This window comes from Sander lucioperca, chromosome 19 (assembly GCF_008315115.2).
Source record: "Sander lucioperca isolate FBNREF2018 chromosome 19, SLUC_FBN_1.2, whole genome shotgun sequence".
Lineage (NCBI taxonomy): Eukaryota > Metazoa > Chordata > Actinopteri > Perciformes > Percidae > Sander > Sander lucioperca.
The window spans coordinates 15,290,171-15,312,879 of NC_050191.1; the positions used below are offsets into that span (position 1 = coordinate 15,290,171).

Here is a 22,709-nt window from a genome sequence, read left to right on the forward strand (position 1 = left end):
GGGGAGAAACTGATATTTTCTGTTTTGATGGTTGATAAGAGCGCTTTTGGTCCTTGGTGGCCAAGGTAAGACATCAGACAGCTGAGGCACATCTCACAGCTTCAAAGAAAGCGATACATGTTTCCTGAATTTTCCCCTGACCAAATACAGTCTGAAGAGTCTTACCAACAATTCTAACCTCTGAAACAAAACGGCAGCAGTAGTTGAAGTGAGGGTTATTCACCTTCACCTGTTAAATATAACCATACAATTAAATATAATGTCAATATGGTCGGGTAGCTTAAATATCTAGTTAATTGCTAAGTGAGAATAAAAAAAATTCTAAATTTGTTTTGACTTTCTATTAAATATCAGATATACTGTAGATATTCAGTCTTGTGGTCTACAGACACATGGAAAACCTGGCCTGAAATTTGGTGTTCTTTACATATTCTATTTACAGTCAATCATTCCACAACAACAAAAACCTGTGAAACACCTAAAGTGAGTTAAAGTGAGTATATTTGGTAAACTTTGCTTTTGACCTCTCATCCATTCATTTTTCAGGACACCATCAAGCAGCTTAAGGAGGAGCTAAAGAGCATCGAAGAGTCTGAAAACCTTTGCATGTCCTTCACTGACTGGCTCAGCTCCACTCAGAAAAGCTTCACAGCGTTAACTGACACTTCTGAACCCCTGGACCGGGTCGCCATGGAGAAGAAGATGAAAAAACTAGAGGTATTGATTTACCTAAATCTGTACTGTACTTGGCTTAAATGGTTTCCCAGTCACAGTTCTGAACCTCCATTTATCAGTGAGGCATTTGGATGCAAGGTGCAGTGCAGCGCTTAATACACCTCCCTGAGCAGGTTGCAATAAATCAGGACAGAAATTGGGTATTACCATAGCAAACTGATGAGTAAGCAAGATCACTGTTCGTAGTGGAGAATTTGAGCACAAACTCATATGAGTCTAATATCCAAGCCACCCAAAATGTCCTCATACGGTACCTGTTAGTAACATGAATTGTGAAGATTTCTTTTGGCAGCTACAATATGCTTGGCCAGTAAAATATGCATGAAGCTTTCAAAACATTCAGTGTACTTACAGTATACATTTAGATAGAGCTTTAAAAAACTCACTGTCGTGGCATAATTGTAACAGTTTGTCTTTGTGCTCTTTTTGTCAAATGGGCCTTGGAGAATCAAAAATGCACAGAGTGCAATAAAAAGAAAACCAACACTATGGCTTGCTTGGCATAGTTCATATTGAGTGTGAAGTGTAAAGGATTGGATGAGTATGTGTGTATCGATCAGCTCATTATGAAGACAAAGCGGGTGCGGCTTTAGAGGAAGTGTGGTAGCAGGGAGAGACCTCCCACTGTGAAGTAGAGGATGAAGAAGCGCCGGTGTCAGGAGCCTGCTGGCACAGACACTGTAATTGATGCAGTGCCCTTACCGCTTCACACACACACACACACACACACACACACACACACACACACACACACACACACACACACAGACTTCTCTCCTCTAACACTCGCTTCATATCACAAAACCAATCCAAAGTACTAACTAACAAAGCTGCAGCAAACTCAAACCCATGAATCCTCTGTGATTTCACACATTCTTTCCACTGCCTTTCTTTATGTATCACTACATCTCATCTCTCTTTGTCGTCCTCACACACATATACAGAAACGCAGTTACAGACACACACATAGACATACATCATCTGGTGTGGGCTTTGCAGTAATCCCTGTCTGGGATCAATGCTCTGTCTCTGCATAGAGACTGAAGACATGCTGTCACCACGTGTCCTTCCAGCGCTGCAGATAATGTGCAAGTGCTCTCCCATAATGAGAGTTACAGGGCTTTTCAGTGAGAGATGCGATGACTATGCATTGACACAAAAACCAGTAGTCAATAGCTGTGTCAAGGGCCATTAGTTGGATTTCGACTTCATTAGATCATAGTTGAGTTGAGTTGTAACTGTAAAATTATGGTCATTAAGAGCTCTAAAAGTGAAAGTATACTGTACCATGGTAAGAAAGGCATCGTTAGTCCCCTTGAATTGGACAATTTAGGTAGTTTTGTGTATTTAAATAACTAAAATCCTCACATTTTCCATTTTCCCTGACTCTGTCCCTATCCAGTGTATCTTTTTATTTCTTTAAAAAAAAGATATTAGTTGTATATTTTTTGTTTTATACAGTAGTTTTCCCCTAGAGTACTCCAAATGCACCCTTCAGTCACTGGCTCCTACAAATATTGTATACAGTGCAAAATGCAAAAAGGAAAAAGGCTTTCTCCTTCTCCTAATTAACCCCCCCTCGCCACCTTCCCCTTCCATAATTTTGATTTCACTGGCATTTCATAAATGTTTAAAGTTTTTTTCCTGTTACTTTATGATGCACACAGTCAGGGTTTCTCTCCAAAAGGTAAAAGTATACAGGTCCATGTTCAAATTTCTTATTTGGCATTACAAATAGCTACAAATAGCACTTGAACAAAAAATTATTATTTTACAGTTTTGGCTCACCTGTTTATGCCTATGGGAATACAACGTGACGCTTTGGTGCTGCAGTTTGCTGCAGTCCATACATTTAAAGCAGAGATACAACAACAGCAGAGCTAACTGCTGCTCACAGGTTCACCTTGGTAATGTCTTACTTGTGTTAGTCATCAACTGTAACTGATGAACATGGTTGTCAGCACCACATTAGACGTGTTACAGTTGATAATGGAGCCTGAGAACTGAGGCAGAATAAGAAAATCATCATTTACACTAAAGGCACAAGACACTTGCCATGGATAATTGGGGCTGACATGGTACAAGACAGTTTACATCATAAAGGGCACACTGTGTTCAGGACCTAATATATAATGTTCACCAGACTGTAATGTCTACTACTGTACTATATCAGTACTACTACTCAGTAGGAGCCTAAGCAGGTTTCTAGCCTTCTATCAGTGGCTAATTTCATCCAAAGATAGATTGTGAGACCAAACTATATAAAACCACTGAATTATTATTTTGTCTTAGCTTGAACAATTCAAACTGAATTGAAATGTGAGCATTTTTTTCGTGTAAAAATAAAGATCATTCAGAGGTTTGAATGGTTCCTCAAATAGTCTTGGATCTAAAATACACAATTTGAACCAAATCAGATTCTGCAGAACAAAAGTGAACAAATTCTTGCAAGTTTAATTCAACATGTGGACAACCAGTAGTGTTGCTAAGAAGGATACTCATTGTCAGGTGGGAGATGAGAGAAGATGTTTCGATATGAAGTGAAGATAATGAGTCACACGGAACTACATCTACTGCAAATGGCAGTTACCGCAGACTTCCTTGTTTTAGCTCACATGTTAACCACACAGAATTATATGGAAATGAGATGCATTGAGTATCTCCTATTAAGGCCTAAGGCAGGGACATCGGCATTCTGACTGGAATGATGAACATGCCATAAGCTCCATATTACAGTAAGCAGCAAACATGGACGTGTGTGTAAAGACACAGCTCTTGTTATATTATATTATCAGCTGCAGTAGCTGGAGGTCTGGGGTTGTTGCAATGTGAAGCTACTCTCTACTTAAGCAATAATAGACTGATGATGAAAGCTAGATGGCGTCCCATCGAGTGAAGGTCTGTGTGTGTGTGTGTGTTTGTGTGTGTGTGTGTGTGTGTGTGTGTGTGTGTGTGTGTGTGTGTGTGTGTGTTGTGGTTGCCCTGGAAACCCCCGCAGCTATTACTGCCTGTTAAGGGTCCTTATAATTGGGTCCTCCTTTCATATTATTCACTGTGGTTTCTCCACAACATGACCTCCAAGTCTTCTCTACATCTCACCATGCAGGTGTCAGCTTACCTGGTGGGTTCAAAGCCTTTCAAACACACTGCCAGGCTGGTCTGGGTGACTGGGGCAGCACTGGAGGTGAAAGACAAAGAAATCAGTGATAGTGTGTTTGAATGTTAACCTCAAAGTCATGGAAACTATGATAGTATGATTCCGTTATCCTAGAGCATATACTGTATGCTACATTTTTGGTACACTAGAACAGAGAAGCAGTATTTATTCTTTAACTCAGCAGTATGTAAAGTGCCCCGGTTAAAGGTTATTTTGTATAAAGTAATGGTGATAACACTATAGCAGCAGCCATGCTGAGTTGTATTTCTGCTCTCTCTTTCACCCAGACTCTCCAGTCTGAGCTCCAACATGGTCACAGTTTCCTGAAATCACTGAGGGAGCGAGCAGAGCAGGCAGCAGGCTTCTTGGATGAGGCCGGAGCTGAGAGTTTAGGAGGGGAGGTAGAGGCTCGTCTTGCCCAGCTGGAGGAACTCGCAGGTGGGCTGAGGCAGGAGCACAGCTTTCTACAGCGGGCGTTACTGCTAGCGAAGGAGTTCCAGGACCGATATAAGGCTCAGGCCCAGTGGCTGGTGGAGACCAGGGCTTTGCTCAGCTCCCCTGTGGAGCCCAAGGCTGAACTGTACCAACGGAGAGCACTGCTGGCTAAGTATAAGGTATAGCAGCAACTATGTCATTTCTCAATCAAACTGTATATAAATTAAAATCACGAGTATTATATGTACATTTGCACTGGTGGGTCCAAATGGCAGCAAGACCTTGAATATTTTTAGCTTTATGGACCACGTAAGTGTCCTTGCATGTCTTAGCCCATTAACTCCAAAATTGAATATACTTTCCATAACTGCTGACCATTTTCCTGACTATACCATTGACTACCACCAATGTCCTGTAATCATTTAATATTGAGCAATGATCTAATGCAACAATAGTTAGTCCACAGAACATATTCACATGTACTAAGGATGGTCTTTACTCTATATTAGAAGATATTAAAGATACATGTTGTCTGTCTGTGTCGCCAGGCTCTGTTGCAGATGGTTCAGTCCCATGATGGATCGATCAGGTCAGTGGTGGAGAAAGGAGACGCTCTGTTAGCCTCCGTCCACTACCCCTCCATCAGAGACAAAATGAACAGAATGCAAAGGGACTACACCGAACTCTGTCGTACTGCCATGGTGAGAACCTGTACTCAGCTGACAGTAGTAATGATATACAGAGAGGAAAAAAGGAAATGCTCTTTATATGCAGGATACTTCGCAGATGAATTGAAGCAAACACAGATAAAGTGCATGTAACTCTGTTTCAGGAAAGTGGTTGTAATGGTTTGTTGCGTATGCTGTTTGTAATCAGTACTGTGTGTGTGTGTGTGTGTGTGTGTGTGTGTGTGTGTGTGCTCACATTTCGGAAATGATGTGGTCCAGGCCCATGTGGAGAATCTGGAAGGCCAGGTGAAGGAACAGGAAGCTTATCACAACGAGCTCCAGGAAGTTGAGCGCTGGCTGCTCCAGATGTCTAGCAGGATGGTGACTCCTGATCCCAGTGTGGGTGGCAGCCTGGAGGCAGCCACTCAACAGCTGTCCAGGCACAAGGTGACCAATCACATCTCTTGATTTGTTTGCTTTTGTTTGCAGAGTTTGTAGCATATGATAGAGCTCGAGCAATGAGCCTTGATTAGAGAGCAAAAGTGCTCACTTACGCCTACTAGGAAACTTTAGCTACTTGGTATTTGCTGAACTGTCAGATTTAAAGTGTTATCTAACTGTTGGTGTTATTGTAATAAATCAATACTTCTTAGATCTAGTAAAACCTACCTTTGTTTAGGAGGTATGTATGTTTCCGTAACTGCATGTTGTTAACAAAATTGCTGAAGATTTAACTTCTTTTTTGAGATTGAACAGCTTTTGTTTAGCTCAATCAACATTACTATATGACCTTAAATAATACAATATGGTTGAAAGTTATTAATCATCATGATTATGTCTTACTTAAATCATGTTTTTCCATTAACTACTTGCTGTTAATGTGTGCATACCTGATGACCAGAGTTGTAGCATAGTTTTTACATGACTGTACGCAACATGGACTAAAATAAATTACTTAATATAGCAAAAGTGTGACACAATACATTTGTAGAAAAGGTTTGTTGGGTAACATAACAGTTTAATCCATAATGATATTTATTGTAAGCAAAGTTTGATTTCAGTTGGTTCTTGTATGAGAAGCCCCATTTAATTTTTTCTGCTTTTGCGGACATCAATTTATTTGGACTGTATTGTATTGTATTAATTAATGATTAATAATGTAAATTATTAAAAAAATCTTGATGATTCAGTTACAGCAAAAAAAAGAAATTTCTCTCAGTAGTGTCAGTCCAGATCTATAACAGACTTTGTTTTTAGATAACCAAAGGGGCTGAGTCCTAAATTACAAAGCTACTGTGCTCTGCAAATTCTCTTCTTCTTTCACTCGTCTTTCAAAGTCATCCATCCATCAAAGCCTGTCTAAGACCATGAGACCTTCTCTGTGTGGTATCAGTCTGCTCTGACCCCCTGTGTCATTGACGAGTGGACAGACTCATTCTGTAACACTTCTCCACTGGAGACTCTTTCTAACATGATCCTACTTTGTTACTTTGTCCTCCACAGGCCATCATGGAGGAAGTAGCGGGCTTTGAAGATCGTTTGGCAGGCCTGAAGGAGCGAGGAGACCACCTGGTACAAGGCTGCAGTGACCGTGTGCAGAGCAGGCTGAGACAGCAGGTCCAAGCTCACCAGCAAGGCACCAGAGACAGCTACTCTGCCATCTGTAGCACAGCACAGAGAGTGAGTGAGGAGGAGGAGATGGAAAGTAGGAGGGAGGGGATGCAGAAGAGGAGAACGAGGGAGGGATGGGAAGCTGACATGTGTTCTGTATTTAAAGTAGTAAAATGGTTCTTACACATTTATAATGTAAGACATTGGTGCATTGGATGCACGAACATTTGCACATGCATCCATGGACGTGACCACACACGCATGCACAGACACACACATTCTGCGTATCAGTGCAATAATATTCCAACAGCCTAGGCATCCACTTAATCCTAACCCATTCTGACACTTAAACCCATCTCTCAAGACAGCCCTTCACTGCCAGTGTAGAGGGCACAACCAATTAAGGCTGCCAAAGTGGGGCTCAACAGCCGCCATACGCAGACAGACCCCACCAGCCAAAATCACTAACTCAATCTCCCCATATTAATCTCTGCATATCCCCTGTCAACTCTACTTTTTCATGCCTGAGCCAAAAATGGTCACACACCACTATTCAGTAGATCTGGCGAGCCCTCTAATCTTGGCCCACTCTGTCATTTTGGCAACTTCTACTCTGTCATCATAGCTCACCTCCCAAGACACCACCTCCACCAGCACTCGCACATCCAATCTGGTATTGTGTGATCCAGCCACACTTTACCACGACGCTGCTGGCTTCTCTACAACTGCGCCTCCAGTGTTACGATGGCTGCCAACTGTGTCCCAGCACAACACAGCTCTAATATCCTGCCTGCCACTTGCCACCATGCCAACCTTCTAGCCTTTGCCAAAAACACTTGGCGGTTTGCCAATACATGCCCCCCTTCTTTCCCTGTTTTGGGTTCTCATATTAACACTGTCAATCAGACCTTGCTGTTTCCCTCTCCCCTGGAAGGCATGGACGCCTCCACATTCAACACCTGTCAAATACAACACTGTGTAACTGCCTACTTGTTCGGGGTTTATCCGTTAATGTTTCTCAGTGTTTGGCCATACTATACTGTCTTCAAAGCTATGCAGTCGTCTAGTAGTCTTTACCTACAGCTTCACTTTATATTTGTGTTATTGCATGTGCGTGTTTTGCTGTTTTTAGAAAACATTTTGTCTTCCCTTTAGTTTCTAGTTTTGGCTTGATTTTCTGAAGGGTTTTACTATATGGAAGTTTGACTGTTCAGTCCAGACATATAGCACTGAAATATATCTGTCCGTGTCTTACAGGTGTATCAGAGTCTTGACCATGAATTACAGAGACATGTGAGTCTTCAAGACACACTGCTGCAGTGTCAGACATGGTTGACTTCTGTCTCAGAGGAACCCGAGCCTCCTCCACATCCTCCTCTCAGCCTGGAGGAGGCGCTACAGCAGGTCAGTAAGCCAGTTCCCCCCGAAATTATGAACGCTGAGTTAATAGTAATCTTTTACATGGCTGTCATGTGGCAATCTCTCGGACAGTTAGCTTGATTGCATGTGTTTAGATGGGGGCCAAAATGTGGGCAAAATACATGTAGTTTTGCAGATTGTCCTAAAGGGTTAACATGATCAGTCAATAAAACCATAGGATCAATAACAGACTCTTTTTTTGGCAGGTGAAGCAGGAGCGGGCTCACCAGGAACAGGCCAGCACTTACCTCCAGCTTGTGTGCTCAACATGTGACCTGTCTGAGCTGAGGGTCAGGGGGACCGCAGCAGCTATCCAGCAGGTCAAGCTGCAGGTCAGTCAGCTTTAATAAACCTGTGAATTAAAAAACATTGAATATATTGTTTGACAAAATACTTGGTCATTGATTCATTGTGTTTTTGTGTCTAGATTGAGGAGCGGATGCTGCTTTGTGAGGAGGTAGCAGACAGTTGGAGGGACATTGAGGAGCAGAAGGCAGATCTGGAGGTCCAACTGAGAGAGACAGAGCAGCAACTTCAGAACCTCATCAGGAGACCTGCAGAGCTGGAGCCCAAGATTGCACAGAACCAGCTGGACAAGGCACAGGTCTGTGTTTGGTTTGTATGCTGATGATCAATGATTTTTTTTGTTTTACAAGTTTATTCTACAACAACACTGTATTGTTGTAAAATGTGTATATGTCATTGTCTAGGCAAACTTCTAGACGAATAAAGTAATTGAAATCCCATTATCTTTTCTACAGGAATTTCTTCAGCAGATTAGGGACAGACAGTCTGGGGTAAACCATTTGAATGAAGCCGTTGGTAGGCTGACAGATGGACAGGTCTCTCCTGCTCTGGAGGAGATAAGGAGACTGAGGAGAAGCTGGATGGACCTGGGCCAGCGGGCAGAAGAACTGGAGTCTCAGCGGGGGGAGGACATGCAGCGAAGTGGGGAGTACCAAGAGAGTGTTGTTGCTGTGGAGGAACTCTTCCACCAAGTATCAAGGGAATGGGACTACCTCGCCAGGTATCAAGCTGTTCTGTGGATGTTGTGATGTTTCATTTTTGTGTCGAATTTTAAACACCTTGTACATATATGTATTTATTTATTTATATATATACACAGTATTTACTATATATACACAAATATTTCCTTTTATGTTACAATCATTGCTATCTCTTTATCTCAGCCAATACAACTACTGTATCTTTATAATTATACTACTGTATAGACTGTTCCTCAACCCATCTCTGTGTACCTAGGGCTGACACAGAGAGTACAAGTGAGCATCTAGAGGCTCTGAGGAAGCTCTCCAGTGACCTAGAGGAGCAGAGAGCAACTCTAGAAGACCTCAGAGACCAGAGGCAAGCTATCCTGCCTCGACTTAGCCTGCTAGACAAGGAGCTGATCAAGCAACAGGTGGAGCTTCATTCTCGTAGTTCTTCAGCTGCTTCTTACAATGGAAAGTTATGATGATGTAGAATATAAGTAGTGGGTCCAGTTTTATACGGCATTCTGCCTTTCACTAGGTTGGTCATTTGGAGCAGCGCTGGACTCAGCTTGAAACCCTGATTCAACAGAAGATCCAGGACTCTGCACAGACCCTACAGGATCTTGACCGGGTTGAAACCCAACTGAGGGATGCCCGTGAGTGGGTGGAGGAGCAGCAGCCTACATTTACCTCTGTGCTGAAAACCAGCCCACCCCCCGATCTGGCCCAGAGTTTCCTGTTTGATCACCTGAGTGTGTGCGTAGAACTGGAGGCCCGTCAGCAGCTGCTGGGCCAGGCAGTGAGCGAGGCCCAGGCTGTGGCTTCCAGACTGGGGCTGAGTGAGAAAAGATTCCTACAGGAGCTTGTTGAGCAAGCCCAGACTGAGGTGGAGGCTCTGGGGGCTCGGGTGGCCCAAAGGAGGAAGTACCTTAGTAAGGTAAACAGCTGGATTTTTTGTATTGGATGCAAGTAGAATTTTAATTATGTAAGGGACCTAACTTTTTTCTGATCTGTTAGTCTGGTGAAAACAAGAAACCAGGTGGTCCAAGAAACAAACTGTAAAATGACCTCATGATAGATTAGACTTTGTGTTGTCAGAAAAATATGCTACATCTTTTTCAAGCTGGTAAAACTTTTTAAATAGTTAAATCTTTAATTCTTCCTGTCTAGGCCTTCACAGAGAGGACACAGTTTCTTCAAGGCCTGGGGAGAGCACTGTCTTGGGTACAGCAACAGGAGAGAAGGGCTTTGATAGATGACCACATAGCGCTTCTCCCTGAGGACCTAGCCAAACAGGTTGCTGCTTGTCGGGGCGTCCAGAGTGGTTTACGAGCATACCAGAGAGAGCTGGCATCACTCTGGGTACAAGGGCGAGAGCTAGAAAGAGATGCCACTGACAAAGAGAGAGCAGAAACCCTGGCGAGACTTGAGAAGCTGCAGGCAGTGTTTGAAACTGCCCTCCAGAATACCACCCAGCGTCTCACAGACTTAGAGAAAGCCTTAACCTCCAGGAAATACTTCCAGGTTGACCTGGATAAGACTTGTCACTGGTTGAGACGAGCAGATGCAATCACCTTCCCTGAAATCAATTTAAGCAACATTGACGATAGCTCAGAGTTGCAAACACAACTGTCTAACTTTCAGAATGTACTAGAACAAGCTTCAGAGTATGAGAACCTGCTTCTTATTGTCCAAAGAATAGGCCAGGAGATCCTCCCTACTCTGAACGAGATTGATCATTGCTACCTAGATGAGAGGCTGAATGCCCTGCCTCAGCAGTATAATGCCATCCTAGCTCTAGCCAAAGAGAAGAAAGACAGAGTCCAACAAATAATCTTAGAGCGAAAAGAGTTCAGCACTTTCTTTGATATCACTCGTAATGCACTGGAGGAGCTTCAGGAGCAGTTTGACAATCTGGAGAAGCAGACTATCAGTATTAGAGAGGAGGAACTTGTCTTTCGTCTAATCAATGAATACAGAAATATCAATGAAAGTTTATTCCATATTAGCCCCGCTGTGAGAGAACTTCATGGCAAAAATGAGGGGTTTCTCAGTCAGGGTCAGCAATACAGAGTTGAAGAGACACTGCAGCTAGTCAGTCTGCACAAAACACTGAAAAGGATGAATGATCAGAAAATTCAACACTTAGATGATTGCTTGAAACCACTAGTTGAACACAACAGAATATCCATCAAGTTGGACTCAGAGTTTAAGTCTGTGAAAGAGGAGCTTGTCAGACTTAAGTCAGATACAGAACTAGGTGCCATGGATAATATTACAAGTCTTTATTCGCTGCTTGAACGTCTGGATTGTGTGAGCTCTCAGGCTGAAGAATGTAACCAACAAACTAAAGGCCTAGGTCTGAAGTTTGCCTTTCAGGAAACTACACTGCAGCTTGAATCATTGCAGTCTTTACGGTGTGAAGTGAAATGTTTTGTTGATGAAAGTGAAACGAAGGTCACAAAGAGTGAAGATTTCACAAAAGAGACTGAGAAAATGTTGGAATGGCTGAGGACTATCAAGGACAAATTGGAGGAGCCTTTGACTCTTTCAGAGGTCAGAATTGAGAGGGTTTATGAGGAAGTGCGCAAACTGAAGATTGTAGAAGAGGAAGTAAAAAGTAGATATAAGATGGGAGATGCCTTAGGTAGCAGAGAGAAGCAAAAGAATCGTAGTAGGAAAAAAACGGTTCCTGCCCACATAGAAGATAAACTACAGGAGCTGAGAAAGCTGGGAGCTGAGGTTCAACAAGGAATTAGCAAAAAACAGGTATGTGTATATATTATTCAGAAATTATAATCATAGGGACATTTTCTATCCCTTAATTTTTACAAAGTGATACAAATTTGATCAATTACTGCCTCAGCCAAGTTCATATCCAGAACTCATCAGGAATCAGATCCATCATTCTTTTTCTATTTCCTGTTCGCCTATACTATCAATATTAATAGGCTAAGGGAAGCTGAAATATTTAAGACAGTTCAAGAGATTCCATGAAGTTTAAATACGTACTTAAGCTAATGTTAATGTATAACTGTTGTGGGGATTTAATGTGTTTAAATATCCCAAAGATTCCATTATGTTGAATAATAAGTACAAGTTATAATGACATAGAGCATTTTCTAATCAGCAACGTTTTACAGAGAAAACGTGTAAATATCATTCACTCCATTCCTCGCTGATGAGCGTTTTCTTGTTGTAGACCTATTTAAAAACTTGCATTCCATATTACTATGGTTAAAACTAAAAGTTAAGTAAAGCTCTGGAACAGAACATTTTTACACATCTGCAGACATATTGTACTTTTTGCTGACAAGACCATGTTTGTTGTAATGCTTTATGGATGCATTTCTAACTTCATTTGTATGACAAATCATATAAAAAGAAGCAAAAACTAAAAGTAAATGAAATCACCTTCTGCATATTCTAGCTGGCTGTGGATCAAGCATTTTCCCTGGTCCAGAGGCACCACTTATCTCTGCAGTCCATGCAGAAATGTCTGGACTCAGCTGCAGCTTTCCTCCAGAGGGCCAGGTTGGGGGTGGATCTTGAGAACCAGACAGATTGTGTGTGTGACCTGGAAGACATTTCAGCCCAGGAAAAGAACTTCACAGCTGGCTTAGAGGAGCTGAGGACTTTGGACCCTCTGCTGGAGGATTTTATAGAAGCAAAAGCAATGGGTGAACTGAGAGAAAAAGTTGAGGCAATGCAGCTAAGAAACACAGAAGGCAAACAGCAACTGGGTGCTTACAGAGAGGTGCTACAGAGGTGTGTATTAGTGTTAATGGGCAGTCACATAATATATGTATAAACAGTTGGCATGTGCAGTCCATATGATACATTATTGAATAATAAATCTCCCTCAATAGTAGTTTGTAATTTGCATAATTTTCTCAGTTGTGCAGCTCTATGGACATCCTTCCAACATGAGAAAGAGACACTAGTTAAACAGATGAATGACGCAGAGGTCAAGATGGCCATGTTCACTACAGCTAAAGCCATTAGTGTCCAGCAGGCAGAGGAAAAGTGTCAGAGATACAAGGTGGGACACTTTATTCCACTCATAAAACAGAGCTACTGTAGTAAAGATTATCTGATGTTTATAGAAACTGTCAAACTTACATTAGTTCTTGTCATGGCAGCAGATGCACGTTAATATTTAAACAGTGTGCATATTTGTGCAATTTTTCCTTGTTGTGTGTCTGTAAAGTTGTTTCTTTTAGGGGAGAATTTTAGTTTCCCATAGTAGACATGCTTCAAAAGACTGCATTTATGAAATGACTTGTGTTAATGTGTTGTCATCTTTTGGCTGTAGTCTCTGGTGGCTCATGTCGACCTGCTAGAGCTGCCTCTAAATGCTTTGAAAGAGAATGCAACAGCGTTAGAGCAGATCATCTCTGAGTCCAGCAAAGCTGTTACCAGCCACTCTGCGTCGTCACTGTGGCAACGGTGGACCAGACTGCGCAGTGTGGCTCGAGCCCAGGAGAGGGCACTGGAGGACACTGCGAGGGAGTGGAGGAACTTCACGGACAAGGTAAGAGAAGATACTGTACATTTGTTGGTAGTACAAACTGTACGTTGCTCCCTGTGTGAGTGTATGCTCTGCATGCTTAACTGCATACTGTATATGTGGTGAGTGTGCTTCAACAATGCCGATGTTCAGTGTAAAACTAACCATCACCATACCTACAGTACACAGAAGATGTTTATACTCAAATGACATTTACAGTTGCCAAACACACAAGTCTAGAAAATTATTCTTGCTTCTACAGATTTAGGTCAAACGCAGCAACAACTGAATACCAGTTGGTGTGCTGTGATGTAACTCCAGGCTTCAGGCCAGTTCTTACCTCTTGCCAAAACACTGTGTCATGAAGCGTTTTCCCGCTTTTCGACCTATTTCAAGTGTGGACACTTTCAGCTCTCAACAATTCCTACAAAGCACTGCTACTGAAAAGGGAAATTAGGTCAAACTGTAGGGAACGTTGGTCACTTCCTTATACAGTATGTGGCACGTTTCCTGTTGTCCACCGGTTCTCTATGGTTTCTTTGTTCAACTGGACATGATGTAATTCTCTGCACTAGTTCCTTAGAATCTTTAGTCTAAACTCTTGTTTCTGCCTTTGACTGCCAAAGGGAATACTGTACTGTAGACAAAACTTTGAAAGATTATTTGTGAAATGAATTAATGTCACAGATGGGGTCACGTGTAATTTTTTTGTTTCTTAGATTGTTTTATTTGAAGGATTTCAAAGCGAGGCCTTAAGAGGTTGAATTATTCAGTATTTCCAGTATTCAGTATCCAAAAAGAAATAATTTCTTCTTTTATCCCTTTAATCATCTTGTGGATCTTTTAGAATTCTGTGTCCCAGCCCTAAATGCTCTCAATGCCCACCATTATGCTAAAATGTGACTGTTCTTTGACTTTTCACAGTATAATTCATGAAATCTATTCTTTCAAATTGGTCCTCTAGTCCTCAGAAACAAAGGGTCTGTGAACACAACGTGGTAGATCACTTTAATAGATCTTTAAATTAAATTGAGATGCTGGAGTCAAACTTAAAGGTGCTCTGTGGCATTTTCTAGTAAACATACAAAAGGTAAGTTTATTTTCAGCACATAACATAAGCACAAACACATTTAGTATAGCATTGAGGTCTACAGGTAACTAACATGTTGAATGTGTTTCCTTCCTCATAAAGCATTTCCAAAGCAGATTTTTTTGTACTTTAAATTCAATAGTGTTTACATTCATGTTTACTAGCTTGTAAACAGCTAACAGTAAATTATTAACCCTAAATCTGCTGCATCAACTGAACCTGAATTTTGCATATAAACTTCCCTCAGATGGAGAAGGTGCGCTCTGTGTCCCAAGACCTCCACAGTCGTGTCCCAGACAGCACAGTTGAGAAGGCTGCCACTAGGGCGGCGCTTCAGAGCCTCCTGGAGTACCATGACTCCTTCAGCCTGGAGGTGGAGCGGGAGCAGTCCATCCTCGCCCTGCTCGGGCAACACACTCGCAGCCTCAGAGGAGAGGAGGTGGAGGCAATGGAGAAAAAGTCAGAGAATGGATATGAAGAGACTCCTTGCCTACAAATGATCAGAAGCATGCAGGAACAATATGAGAGGTAAGTGATCCAGTGCTGTGGCTGCTCCATGACTTTGTAGAATCTAAAAATCTCTATTATTAGCATTTTTACAGTAAATATCAGAGAATGCTTCAAACATGTATGATTAACTTTGAAATAAATATAGAGTTTTATTTGTACTCTATTTTTCATGCAAGTTACATATTTTGTAAGAGCAGGGACCAACAAATAAAATGAATATTCCATTTAGATTGATTTTTCTTTTTACTGCTGTGTCTTGTCCAGCCTGGTGTTGCAGGTACGAGCCAGCAGGGCTCAGGTACAGCAGGAGTTGAGGGAGAGAGAGGAGGTTGAGAAGGAGCTGGGCTTGGTCAAGGGCTGGATCCAAGATACTCGTGGCTTATTGCTGAGTCCCACTGCAGACCTGGATTCACTGCTGCAAGAACTAGAGGTAGGCCACCATATGTACACACACACACACACACACACACACACACACACACGCACACACACACGCACACACACACACACACACACACACCTTACAATTAAAGACAAACCGACATGTCCTTGTCAACTAGGTAGTGAACTTCTCTGGCATGTTTAGACATAAATACAGTATCATGTCATAACAGAAAAGACTATGATTTGCAGTCTGTCGTGTGATGTTATTTGTGTTGTAGACTGCACATGGTGAGGTCATCAGCAGACGTCAGAGTGTTGAACGCATGACAGAGTTGCAGCAGTCCAAGTACCAGGACCTCCAGGCTGGTCTGCCGTCTGAGCTCAGTATGCAGCTGGCTGAGGTGGCTCTGGCTCTGGGGTCAGCTGAAGACCAGGTGACCTCTCTCGGCTACAGTTTATCATTTTATTAAATGTTGTAGTTTCATCAACTTATTAGAGCTGTCAAATGGGTGTTTATTGTGTTGATGACACTATTGCATGCATTTATGTTTTTACTGAACAAAAAATTGAAACAGTGACCGTATGACAGTATGTACCATTGTATAGCTGGCACTCACTTGTAATAGTTCTACTGTGCGGTCTGGTGTATGACTGTATTTCTTTGCTGCAGGGCTCTTAGTGTGTCCAGAGAGTGCATGCTGAAATATCCATAACTATATAGCACTGCTAAAAGGCTCGTTAGTTTTTGACAATATAGTGAAATGTGTGTATTTCTGCCATCTGCTTTAGGTCCAGGCGAGAGAAAGGGAGGTTCAGCAGACCAGAGATGTGAAAGAGGACTTTAGCGTCAGACTCCAGGACATTGAGGCAAAGCTGAAGACTATCGCTCTGAAACTGGAAGACAAGGGTGCTGACCTGGAGGAGGCCAAAGAAGAGACCAAAGTAATCAACCAGACAGATTGACTAATTAACAAGCAATTAACCCCTGTTAAATTGGCTATTCATTTTGCAGATGTTGAGGTTAATGAGTGTGTGAGAGTTGGAATGGCATGAACTGAATTCTGCCTTTAATCTTGACCTACTTCTGAGAGGAGTATCCCAGATGGGAATGTGAACCCCTTCCCTCCTGTTCTCCTTCTTGTCGCCCCAACTTTTTTTCTTCTCTCACTCCTCTGCCCATCTGTATACCTAAGAGCCTTGGACTGTGTGTTGTTAAAGGAATAGTTTGTCATTTCTTGAACTATTCCACCTACCAGCACCTCTGAAGCTCACTAATTAATCACTGCTCTCTTGTAAAACTACAACTTGACATCTATACACTTTGTTTTTTTGTACAAATTAAACAAACAAGATATAATGTGTTAAATTAGGGAGCTTTAAAGATGCTGGTAGGCAGATTTTGTTACCTTCGGACAAAGCCCGGCTAGCTGTTTCCCCTTGTTTCCAGTCTTTATGCTAAGGTCACCTACTGCTGGCTGTAGGTTCATATTTATTGTACAAACATAATAATGGTATCAATCTCCTTATCTAACTCTTGGCAAGAAAGCGAATGTGCATATATCCTAGAATGTGATTTTTTTTTTTGTTTAAACAGACCAAGATAGCCACCTGGGATATAAAGTTTACTGATGTTCATTTTTTAGTTTTAGGATGTCCCGATCAGGTTTTTTTGCCCTCGAGTCCGAGTCATTTGATTTTGAGTATCTACCGATACCGAGTCCCGATCCGATACTTCTATAATATATAAAAAAAGAATAAAGAAGAGCGAAAAAACAGATCCAGGATGTTCCTTATTTTTTATTTAATTCACCTTATTTTAACATTCAACAACTCTGTTAACAAACAGAGCACTTCTGTTACATATCTCACAGTTTGCTATGGCAATGTTGTTGTCATCAACTTTATAATACCTCCAGACCGCAGACATACTCGCACTTTCCGCTTCAAGCTGCTTCCGTGTTCTACTTTGCCAGCATTTAACCAATAGCGTCTCTGCAATAAAGGGATGTCATGCCGCACTCGTTGCTGTTTCTGTGTGGAGACAAAAGGGTCTAACTCTGTGCCACCGCATAACTATAGATGTGTTAAAAAATAATGAGAATATATATACATATATATCCAAGTCCTGATCGGGAGGTAACGTCCGATTCCGATCGAGTCTGAAACCACGTGATCGGGCCCGATTTCCGATCATGTGATCGGATCTGGACATCCCTAGTTTTAACACACACTTAAACTTCCCTTGTTCTTTGATTTTTCTCCGCTTGACTTCACCTCCTTTCTCCTCCCTTATTGTCTCACCTTCTTACTCTCCTCTCCTCTCTTTCAGGCTCTTTGTGAAGAGTGTGAATGCTGTGGTCGCTCTTTGGCAGAGTTAGGAGTAGCAGTGCAGGAGTTTGGGGAGCAGAACCCTCTGCTGTGTAAGCAGCTGGGCGATGCTGTGGCCAAACTGACAGAGGTGCTGCGGCACACCATGCAGCAGGTCCAGGACAGAGCCAACAGACTGAAGAAGGTGAGATGTCCAGTCAGTTCAGCATGTCATGTAGTCCTCCCTAAAGACAAAGACAAGTTCCCAATATTGTTTGCATGAACGAACACCAAATATGTATCTCTTTTATATAATTGTCAGAATTCAGTGGCCAATATGAGGTGATTCTGTTTGAGAATGCATTTTATTTCATAAATGTATTATGTCTTGGTCTTTCTCTTGTGAGCAGGCAGAGAGACAGGTGGAGGAATATCGGGGTATGAAGGCGTTCATTTTGGGTTGGACAGAGAAGGCAGAAGCTCTGGTCACTGGTAGTATCATCTGGGGCTCTGCGTCCCAGCTGCAGGAGCAAATTCGAGCACACCAGGTGAGTCTTAATGAGTCACACAGCAGGGAGTGGGAATGACTTTAGGATGTCTGAAAATTGTTCCAAGATAAAATTGGGTTCTGATACATTTTATATTTATTTTCCCACAAAAATAAATATGAATATTTCCTACATTAACCTTCTAAATCTTAAGGCACCCCACAAATTAACAGCTAATTAGATTCACACACTTCACAAATGTCATGTGCTGTACAGTGTGTTGGCTGGCCTTAATTAGTATAATTGCACAACAAAAAAGGCTCCTCTTTTTGATTTGTAATTTATGTTCCTATTGTGACAGGCATTGCTGCGGGAGTGTCGGGGTCTCCATGGTGACTTGGAGGCCATGGGGGAGAGGGAGGGGCAGCTGGGGGAGGTGTTGCAGACGGAGGGGTGGATCCAGCAGGTGAAACACCTCAGCAGACGCACAGAGGAGCTGCAGCAAACTGCCAAGACTCGCCTCCAGGGTCTGCAGGATGCAGCTAAGGTAAACGACTTTCACTTCCAGGCAAGCATTACAGGAATCAGACATCAAAAATACTTCACCTCTTAATTGTTTTAGGGCACTCTGATCAAACTATCTTCATTAAGAAATGTAGCTAATTTAATTTCTTTACTACAAACATTTTGGTGCACATCTCTTTAGAGTGAGTCAAATACACCAGAGCCACAATCCAACAGTGCCCCCTTATGGTCATTCATACAGTATTACACCATCATAATGGAATGCACTGTTTTATCCTTTGCAGCAGTAATCTGATATACTAATCTGTTTGCCAAACAGCTGGTACCCAGATGACAGTCTGTTGCTGATTGTTGCTAATGACATTGTGTGTTTTGAAATGTGTTTACAATTCCTCCAGTGAGTTTGGATGATTTTTGGGTCTAGAGTGTAGACATAGTACAACCTTTATTTGTAGCGACTGGTAATTCAGTTTCCTTTCACATGAAATACATCTTGTTCAATTAGAAATTGCAAATGAAGAGTTTTGTTTTAAAGAGATGCCTATCTTGACTGGTGTCATTTGAATATCTATTACTGCAAGCAGGTCCACATCAGCAATAATAGTTTTAGAAAAATCCATTTTTACCTCCTGTGTATAGAATCTACAATATATGTATATGATACAAACAGTATTAGCTGCTCCTATACTTGTTTTATTTGTCTGTGTCTCTCCTTAGGACATGTTGCGTTTGGAGGCAGAGGTGAAGATCCTCCATGCTGCTGTAGACCAGATCCAGATCACACTTGCCTCCCCAGACCTCAACAGGCTCAGCCTCAGAGAGCAGCTCACACAGAGACAGGTGAATACACATTTAAAATGCTTTGTTTATAATCACAATTTAAACATAGAGAGAATACTGCACATACACACAGTGCATGCCGACAGATGCAATATGACATCCCCAAACAGTCTGCATCTGTCTACATGCAGACTAACTTAAAATGAACTAGTCTCAACACAGCATTGCTTTATCACACACTCAATAATTCGTCCTTACTCTCTAACAACCCTTCATTCCTTCTTAAGCGTCTGTTGGTGGAAATGGAGGGCTTCAAGCAGCAGGTGGCGGCAGTACAGCAGTGTCAGAGCGCCCTCCGGCTACCAGAGGAGGTAGTGGCTAGCCTGCCTATCTGCCGCACAGCTCAGACTCTGCAGCAAGAAGCCAGCCAACTGCAGCACACCACCATCCAGCAGTGCAACATCCTGCAGGTAGAGGGCAGTCATCATATTGCAAATGCTGGAGAAGTGTTTGTTTGTATAACATTTTGTTTATTAGTCCCCCCCCCCCACACACCTCCCTAAAACTACCAAATTATCCTGTCAAATTCTAAACTGTAGAACTTATATGTATAGTTGTTAGAAGAGTTATACAGTTCTACATTGACTTGTCACTTGCTGCTTTGAATTCTGCTGCAGTGTCCAAACAGGCCGTCTCAGGAATGTCTGTGTTTTTGTTGAGCCCCCATCAGACCAGTATTATCCTCTAATCCTTTGGTTCTGGACTGATTTTGCTTTTAAGCTCATTGTAGTGAAGATTAGCCCTTAGAGGAAGAAGCAAGTAACCTTCTATGACTATCTGGAGGTCAAACAACTCAGCATCTTAGCCATCTACACCAATATTTGAAACAATTAATCTGTCTGTCTAATCACAATAACCACATTATTATGAATGTTATCATGACAAATTAGCTTAAACTGACTTTAGAAGCCCACAATGAACAGAAGAGGTGTTTAACATACCTCATTGCTCCAATATCAGCAGATCTCAGATGACTTGTTTTAGAAGTTTGTATATTTTGTATACTGCATGTTTATTCTGTTCTAAATGTCACGCTGGGATATGCATGTTAACACACTCAGTGACAGATACTGTGCATGTAGGAATCAATATCATGGAAGCATTGTGACATAGAGAGTGGAAGAAATGACTTCACTCAGAAGACATTTGTAGGTGACACTCACCTTTGACCTCCCTGGAAGGCGAGGCAAGAGAGATGATCATTTATGTTTTTCTCTCTCCCAGGAGGCTGTGGTGCAGTATGAGCAGTATGAACAGGAAGTGAAGAACCTCCAGAGATTAATAGAAGAGGCTCACCGCATCATTCAGGACCGGCCCGTCTCCACCAATAACATACAGGAACTTCAAGCTCAAATACACCACCATGAGGTCAGAGAAGACACACACTTTGTCTCTCATATGCTTATTAAAATATAAGTATGTGGACACCCCAGCATTGCACCCATATGTAATTTTCTTAACATATTCCAAAACTTTCAACATTATTTTGCTGCTGTAACAACCTCACTCTTCTGAGACGGCTTTTTCAATAAGATTTTGGAACCTGGCTGCAGGGATTTTCTAGCATTCAGCCATGAATAGTATTAGTGAATTTGGGCACTGGTGCTGGCCGATAAGCTCAGGCTCACATTTCGCGTTGCAGATCATCCCAAATGTGTTGAATGGGGTTGAGGTCAGGGCTCTCTTGTAATGTTGAAGCAGGAAAGAGCCTTCCCTAAACTGTTGCCACAAAGTTGGAAGCATACTATTGTTTTAAATATCATTGTATGCTGTAGCTTGAAGATTTCCTTTAATAGAAGCTAAGGCGTCTAGACTGTACCATTAAAAACAGCCCTATAGTGCAATTTAAGATTAGTTGTTATTCGCTGAAATAGTCTTATTTATGTAATGCACAGCTTATTGTTACAAGGACCTAAAGAGCTTTTACAGTTTGACTGTAGATGAACATCACATTATAAATCTTCAAAAATCTAACCAACCATGATAACAGAATGAAGTCCTACAACACTCTAGCTGCCACTTGTCTCAAAGGGCACTTTATTTAACATTTAAAGATGATAATATGCTGATGTCTACAAATGACTTTTTGAATGAGGCCAACATCAACATCAAACAGCGTAAATTGAGTCATTATATATTTCCTGTACTTTGTAATTCTGTGACATCATAAAAAGAGAAGTTGAGGCAGCAGGAAATATACTGTATGTCTTAGAATAGTTGTGGGCAACTCTTACGACTGAATCAGACTTAGCGTGAGCAATTTAGTCATTGAGCCAGTATTGTATCTGAAGGCATCAAAATTATTAGTTCATCACTTTTCTGCAATTTATATATATTTGCTGTCCTTGCTCTATGTGGGATTTGTTTCCTAATGTTTTGAGTTGAAATGCAAACAACTAGCAACTAATTTAACATTGTGTTATCAGAGCAATGCTTCCACATACAGCAATTCTGGGAGAATATTGTGTTGTGCCTCTACAAGCCCAACTCACGCACATTCCTCCTTTATCTGATGGAACATGGACATATAATCTACATAGATTCCTGTTGCATGCAGTGTAGATGGTTTTTACCTGTGTTAGTTAAGGCCTGTACTTTTGTAACAGTTTTACTTTGCTTAGTAAGTGTATTTGATCTCCAATGCAGCGAGAAAGAGATCGAGAAGGAGGGGGTGGCAGACTGAGAAAGGCAAAGCCCTGCAGAGAAACGGATCAAATATCTCCAACACAGTTCTTATTACATTCTAACTTTCCCTGCGTGGTCCTGTATGGCGTATTTAATCTTCTTCCAATACTTGACAGGGAATATATAACCCCGGGTGTTAGGAGATATTTTCTTTTTACTGCAATCTCTCCGGTGCTGCAGAGTGACTTGCATTGGCACTGTGTTTACGTCTGAGTTTGATCTTTAAGCTGAGCAGATAGCCGCAACTCCACTGGCCCAGTTAGTCACATGACGTGATTATCATTGCATTGACCATCTGCAGGACAGAGGGGGTGGAAGGAGGAGGAGGAGGAGGAGCTGGACCCAGCCTGCAG

At 41.8% G+C, this 22,709-nt stretch overlaps 2 protein-coding genes across 8 annotated transcripts in view; both read left to right on the top strand.

Annotated features, from left to right (window-relative positions):
• LOC118493910 overlaps window positions 1–13 on the top strand; it is a 25,679-nt gene extending 25,666 nt beyond the window's left edge. Inside the window, exon 3 of the mRNA XM_035995750.1 lies at window positions 1–13. This exon is cut by the window's left edge and continues 33 nt beyond it. Coding sequence (XP_035851643.1) covers window positions 1–13 — 13 coding nt within the window.
• A 534-nt stretch (window positions 14–547) lies between these two features.
• The window catches only part of LOC116066206 (nesprin-1-like), a 63,169-nt gene continuing 41,007 nt past the window's right edge, over window positions 548–22,709 (top strand). For all 7 annotated transcript variants that reach the window (XR_004895946.1, XR_004895947.1, XM_035995665.1 and 4 more), the window contains exons 1-25: window positions 548–717; window positions 4,180–4,506; window positions 4,876–5,028; window positions 5,275–5,442; window positions 6,499–6,675; window positions 7,864–8,010; window positions 8,232–8,357; window positions 8,453–8,629; window positions 8,787–9,052; window positions 9,289–9,445; window positions 9,556–9,954; window positions 10,188–11,786; window positions 12,448–12,785; window positions 12,915–13,059; window positions 13,333–13,551; window positions 14,865–15,145; window positions 15,392–15,557; window positions 15,790–15,945; window positions 16,301–16,453; window positions 17,841–18,023; window positions 18,229–18,366; window positions 18,668–18,853; window positions 19,549–19,671; window positions 19,899–20,081; window positions 20,896–21,039. Coding sequence is in view for 5 of the 7 variants with exons in the window: in XM_035995665.1 (XP_035851558.1) it covers window positions 607–717; window positions 4,180–4,506; window positions 4,876–5,028; window positions 5,275–5,442; window positions 6,499–6,675; window positions 7,864–8,010; window positions 8,232–8,357; window positions 8,453–8,629; window positions 8,787–9,052; window positions 9,289–9,445; window positions 9,556–9,954; window positions 10,188–11,786; window positions 12,448–12,785; window positions 12,915–13,059; window positions 13,333–13,551; window positions 14,865–15,145; window positions 15,392–15,557; window positions 15,790–15,945; window positions 16,301–16,453; window positions 17,841–18,023; window positions 18,229–18,366; window positions 18,668–18,853; window positions 19,549–19,671; window positions 19,899–20,081; window positions 20,896–21,039 (6,222 nt within the window). In the remaining 2 variants the exon portion in view is untranslated. The remainder of the gene's footprint in view (window positions 718–4,179; window positions 4,507–4,875; window positions 5,029–5,274; window positions 5,443–6,498; window positions 6,676–7,863; window positions 8,011–8,231; window positions 8,358–8,452; window positions 8,630–8,786; window positions 9,053–9,288; window positions 9,446–9,555; window positions 9,955–10,187; window positions 11,787–12,447; window positions 12,786–12,914; window positions 13,060–13,332; window positions 13,552–14,864; window positions 15,146–15,391; window positions 15,558–15,789; window positions 15,946–16,300; window positions 16,454–17,840; window positions 18,024–18,228; window positions 18,367–18,667; window positions 18,854–19,548; window positions 19,672–19,898; window positions 20,082–20,895; window positions 21,040–22,709) is intronic.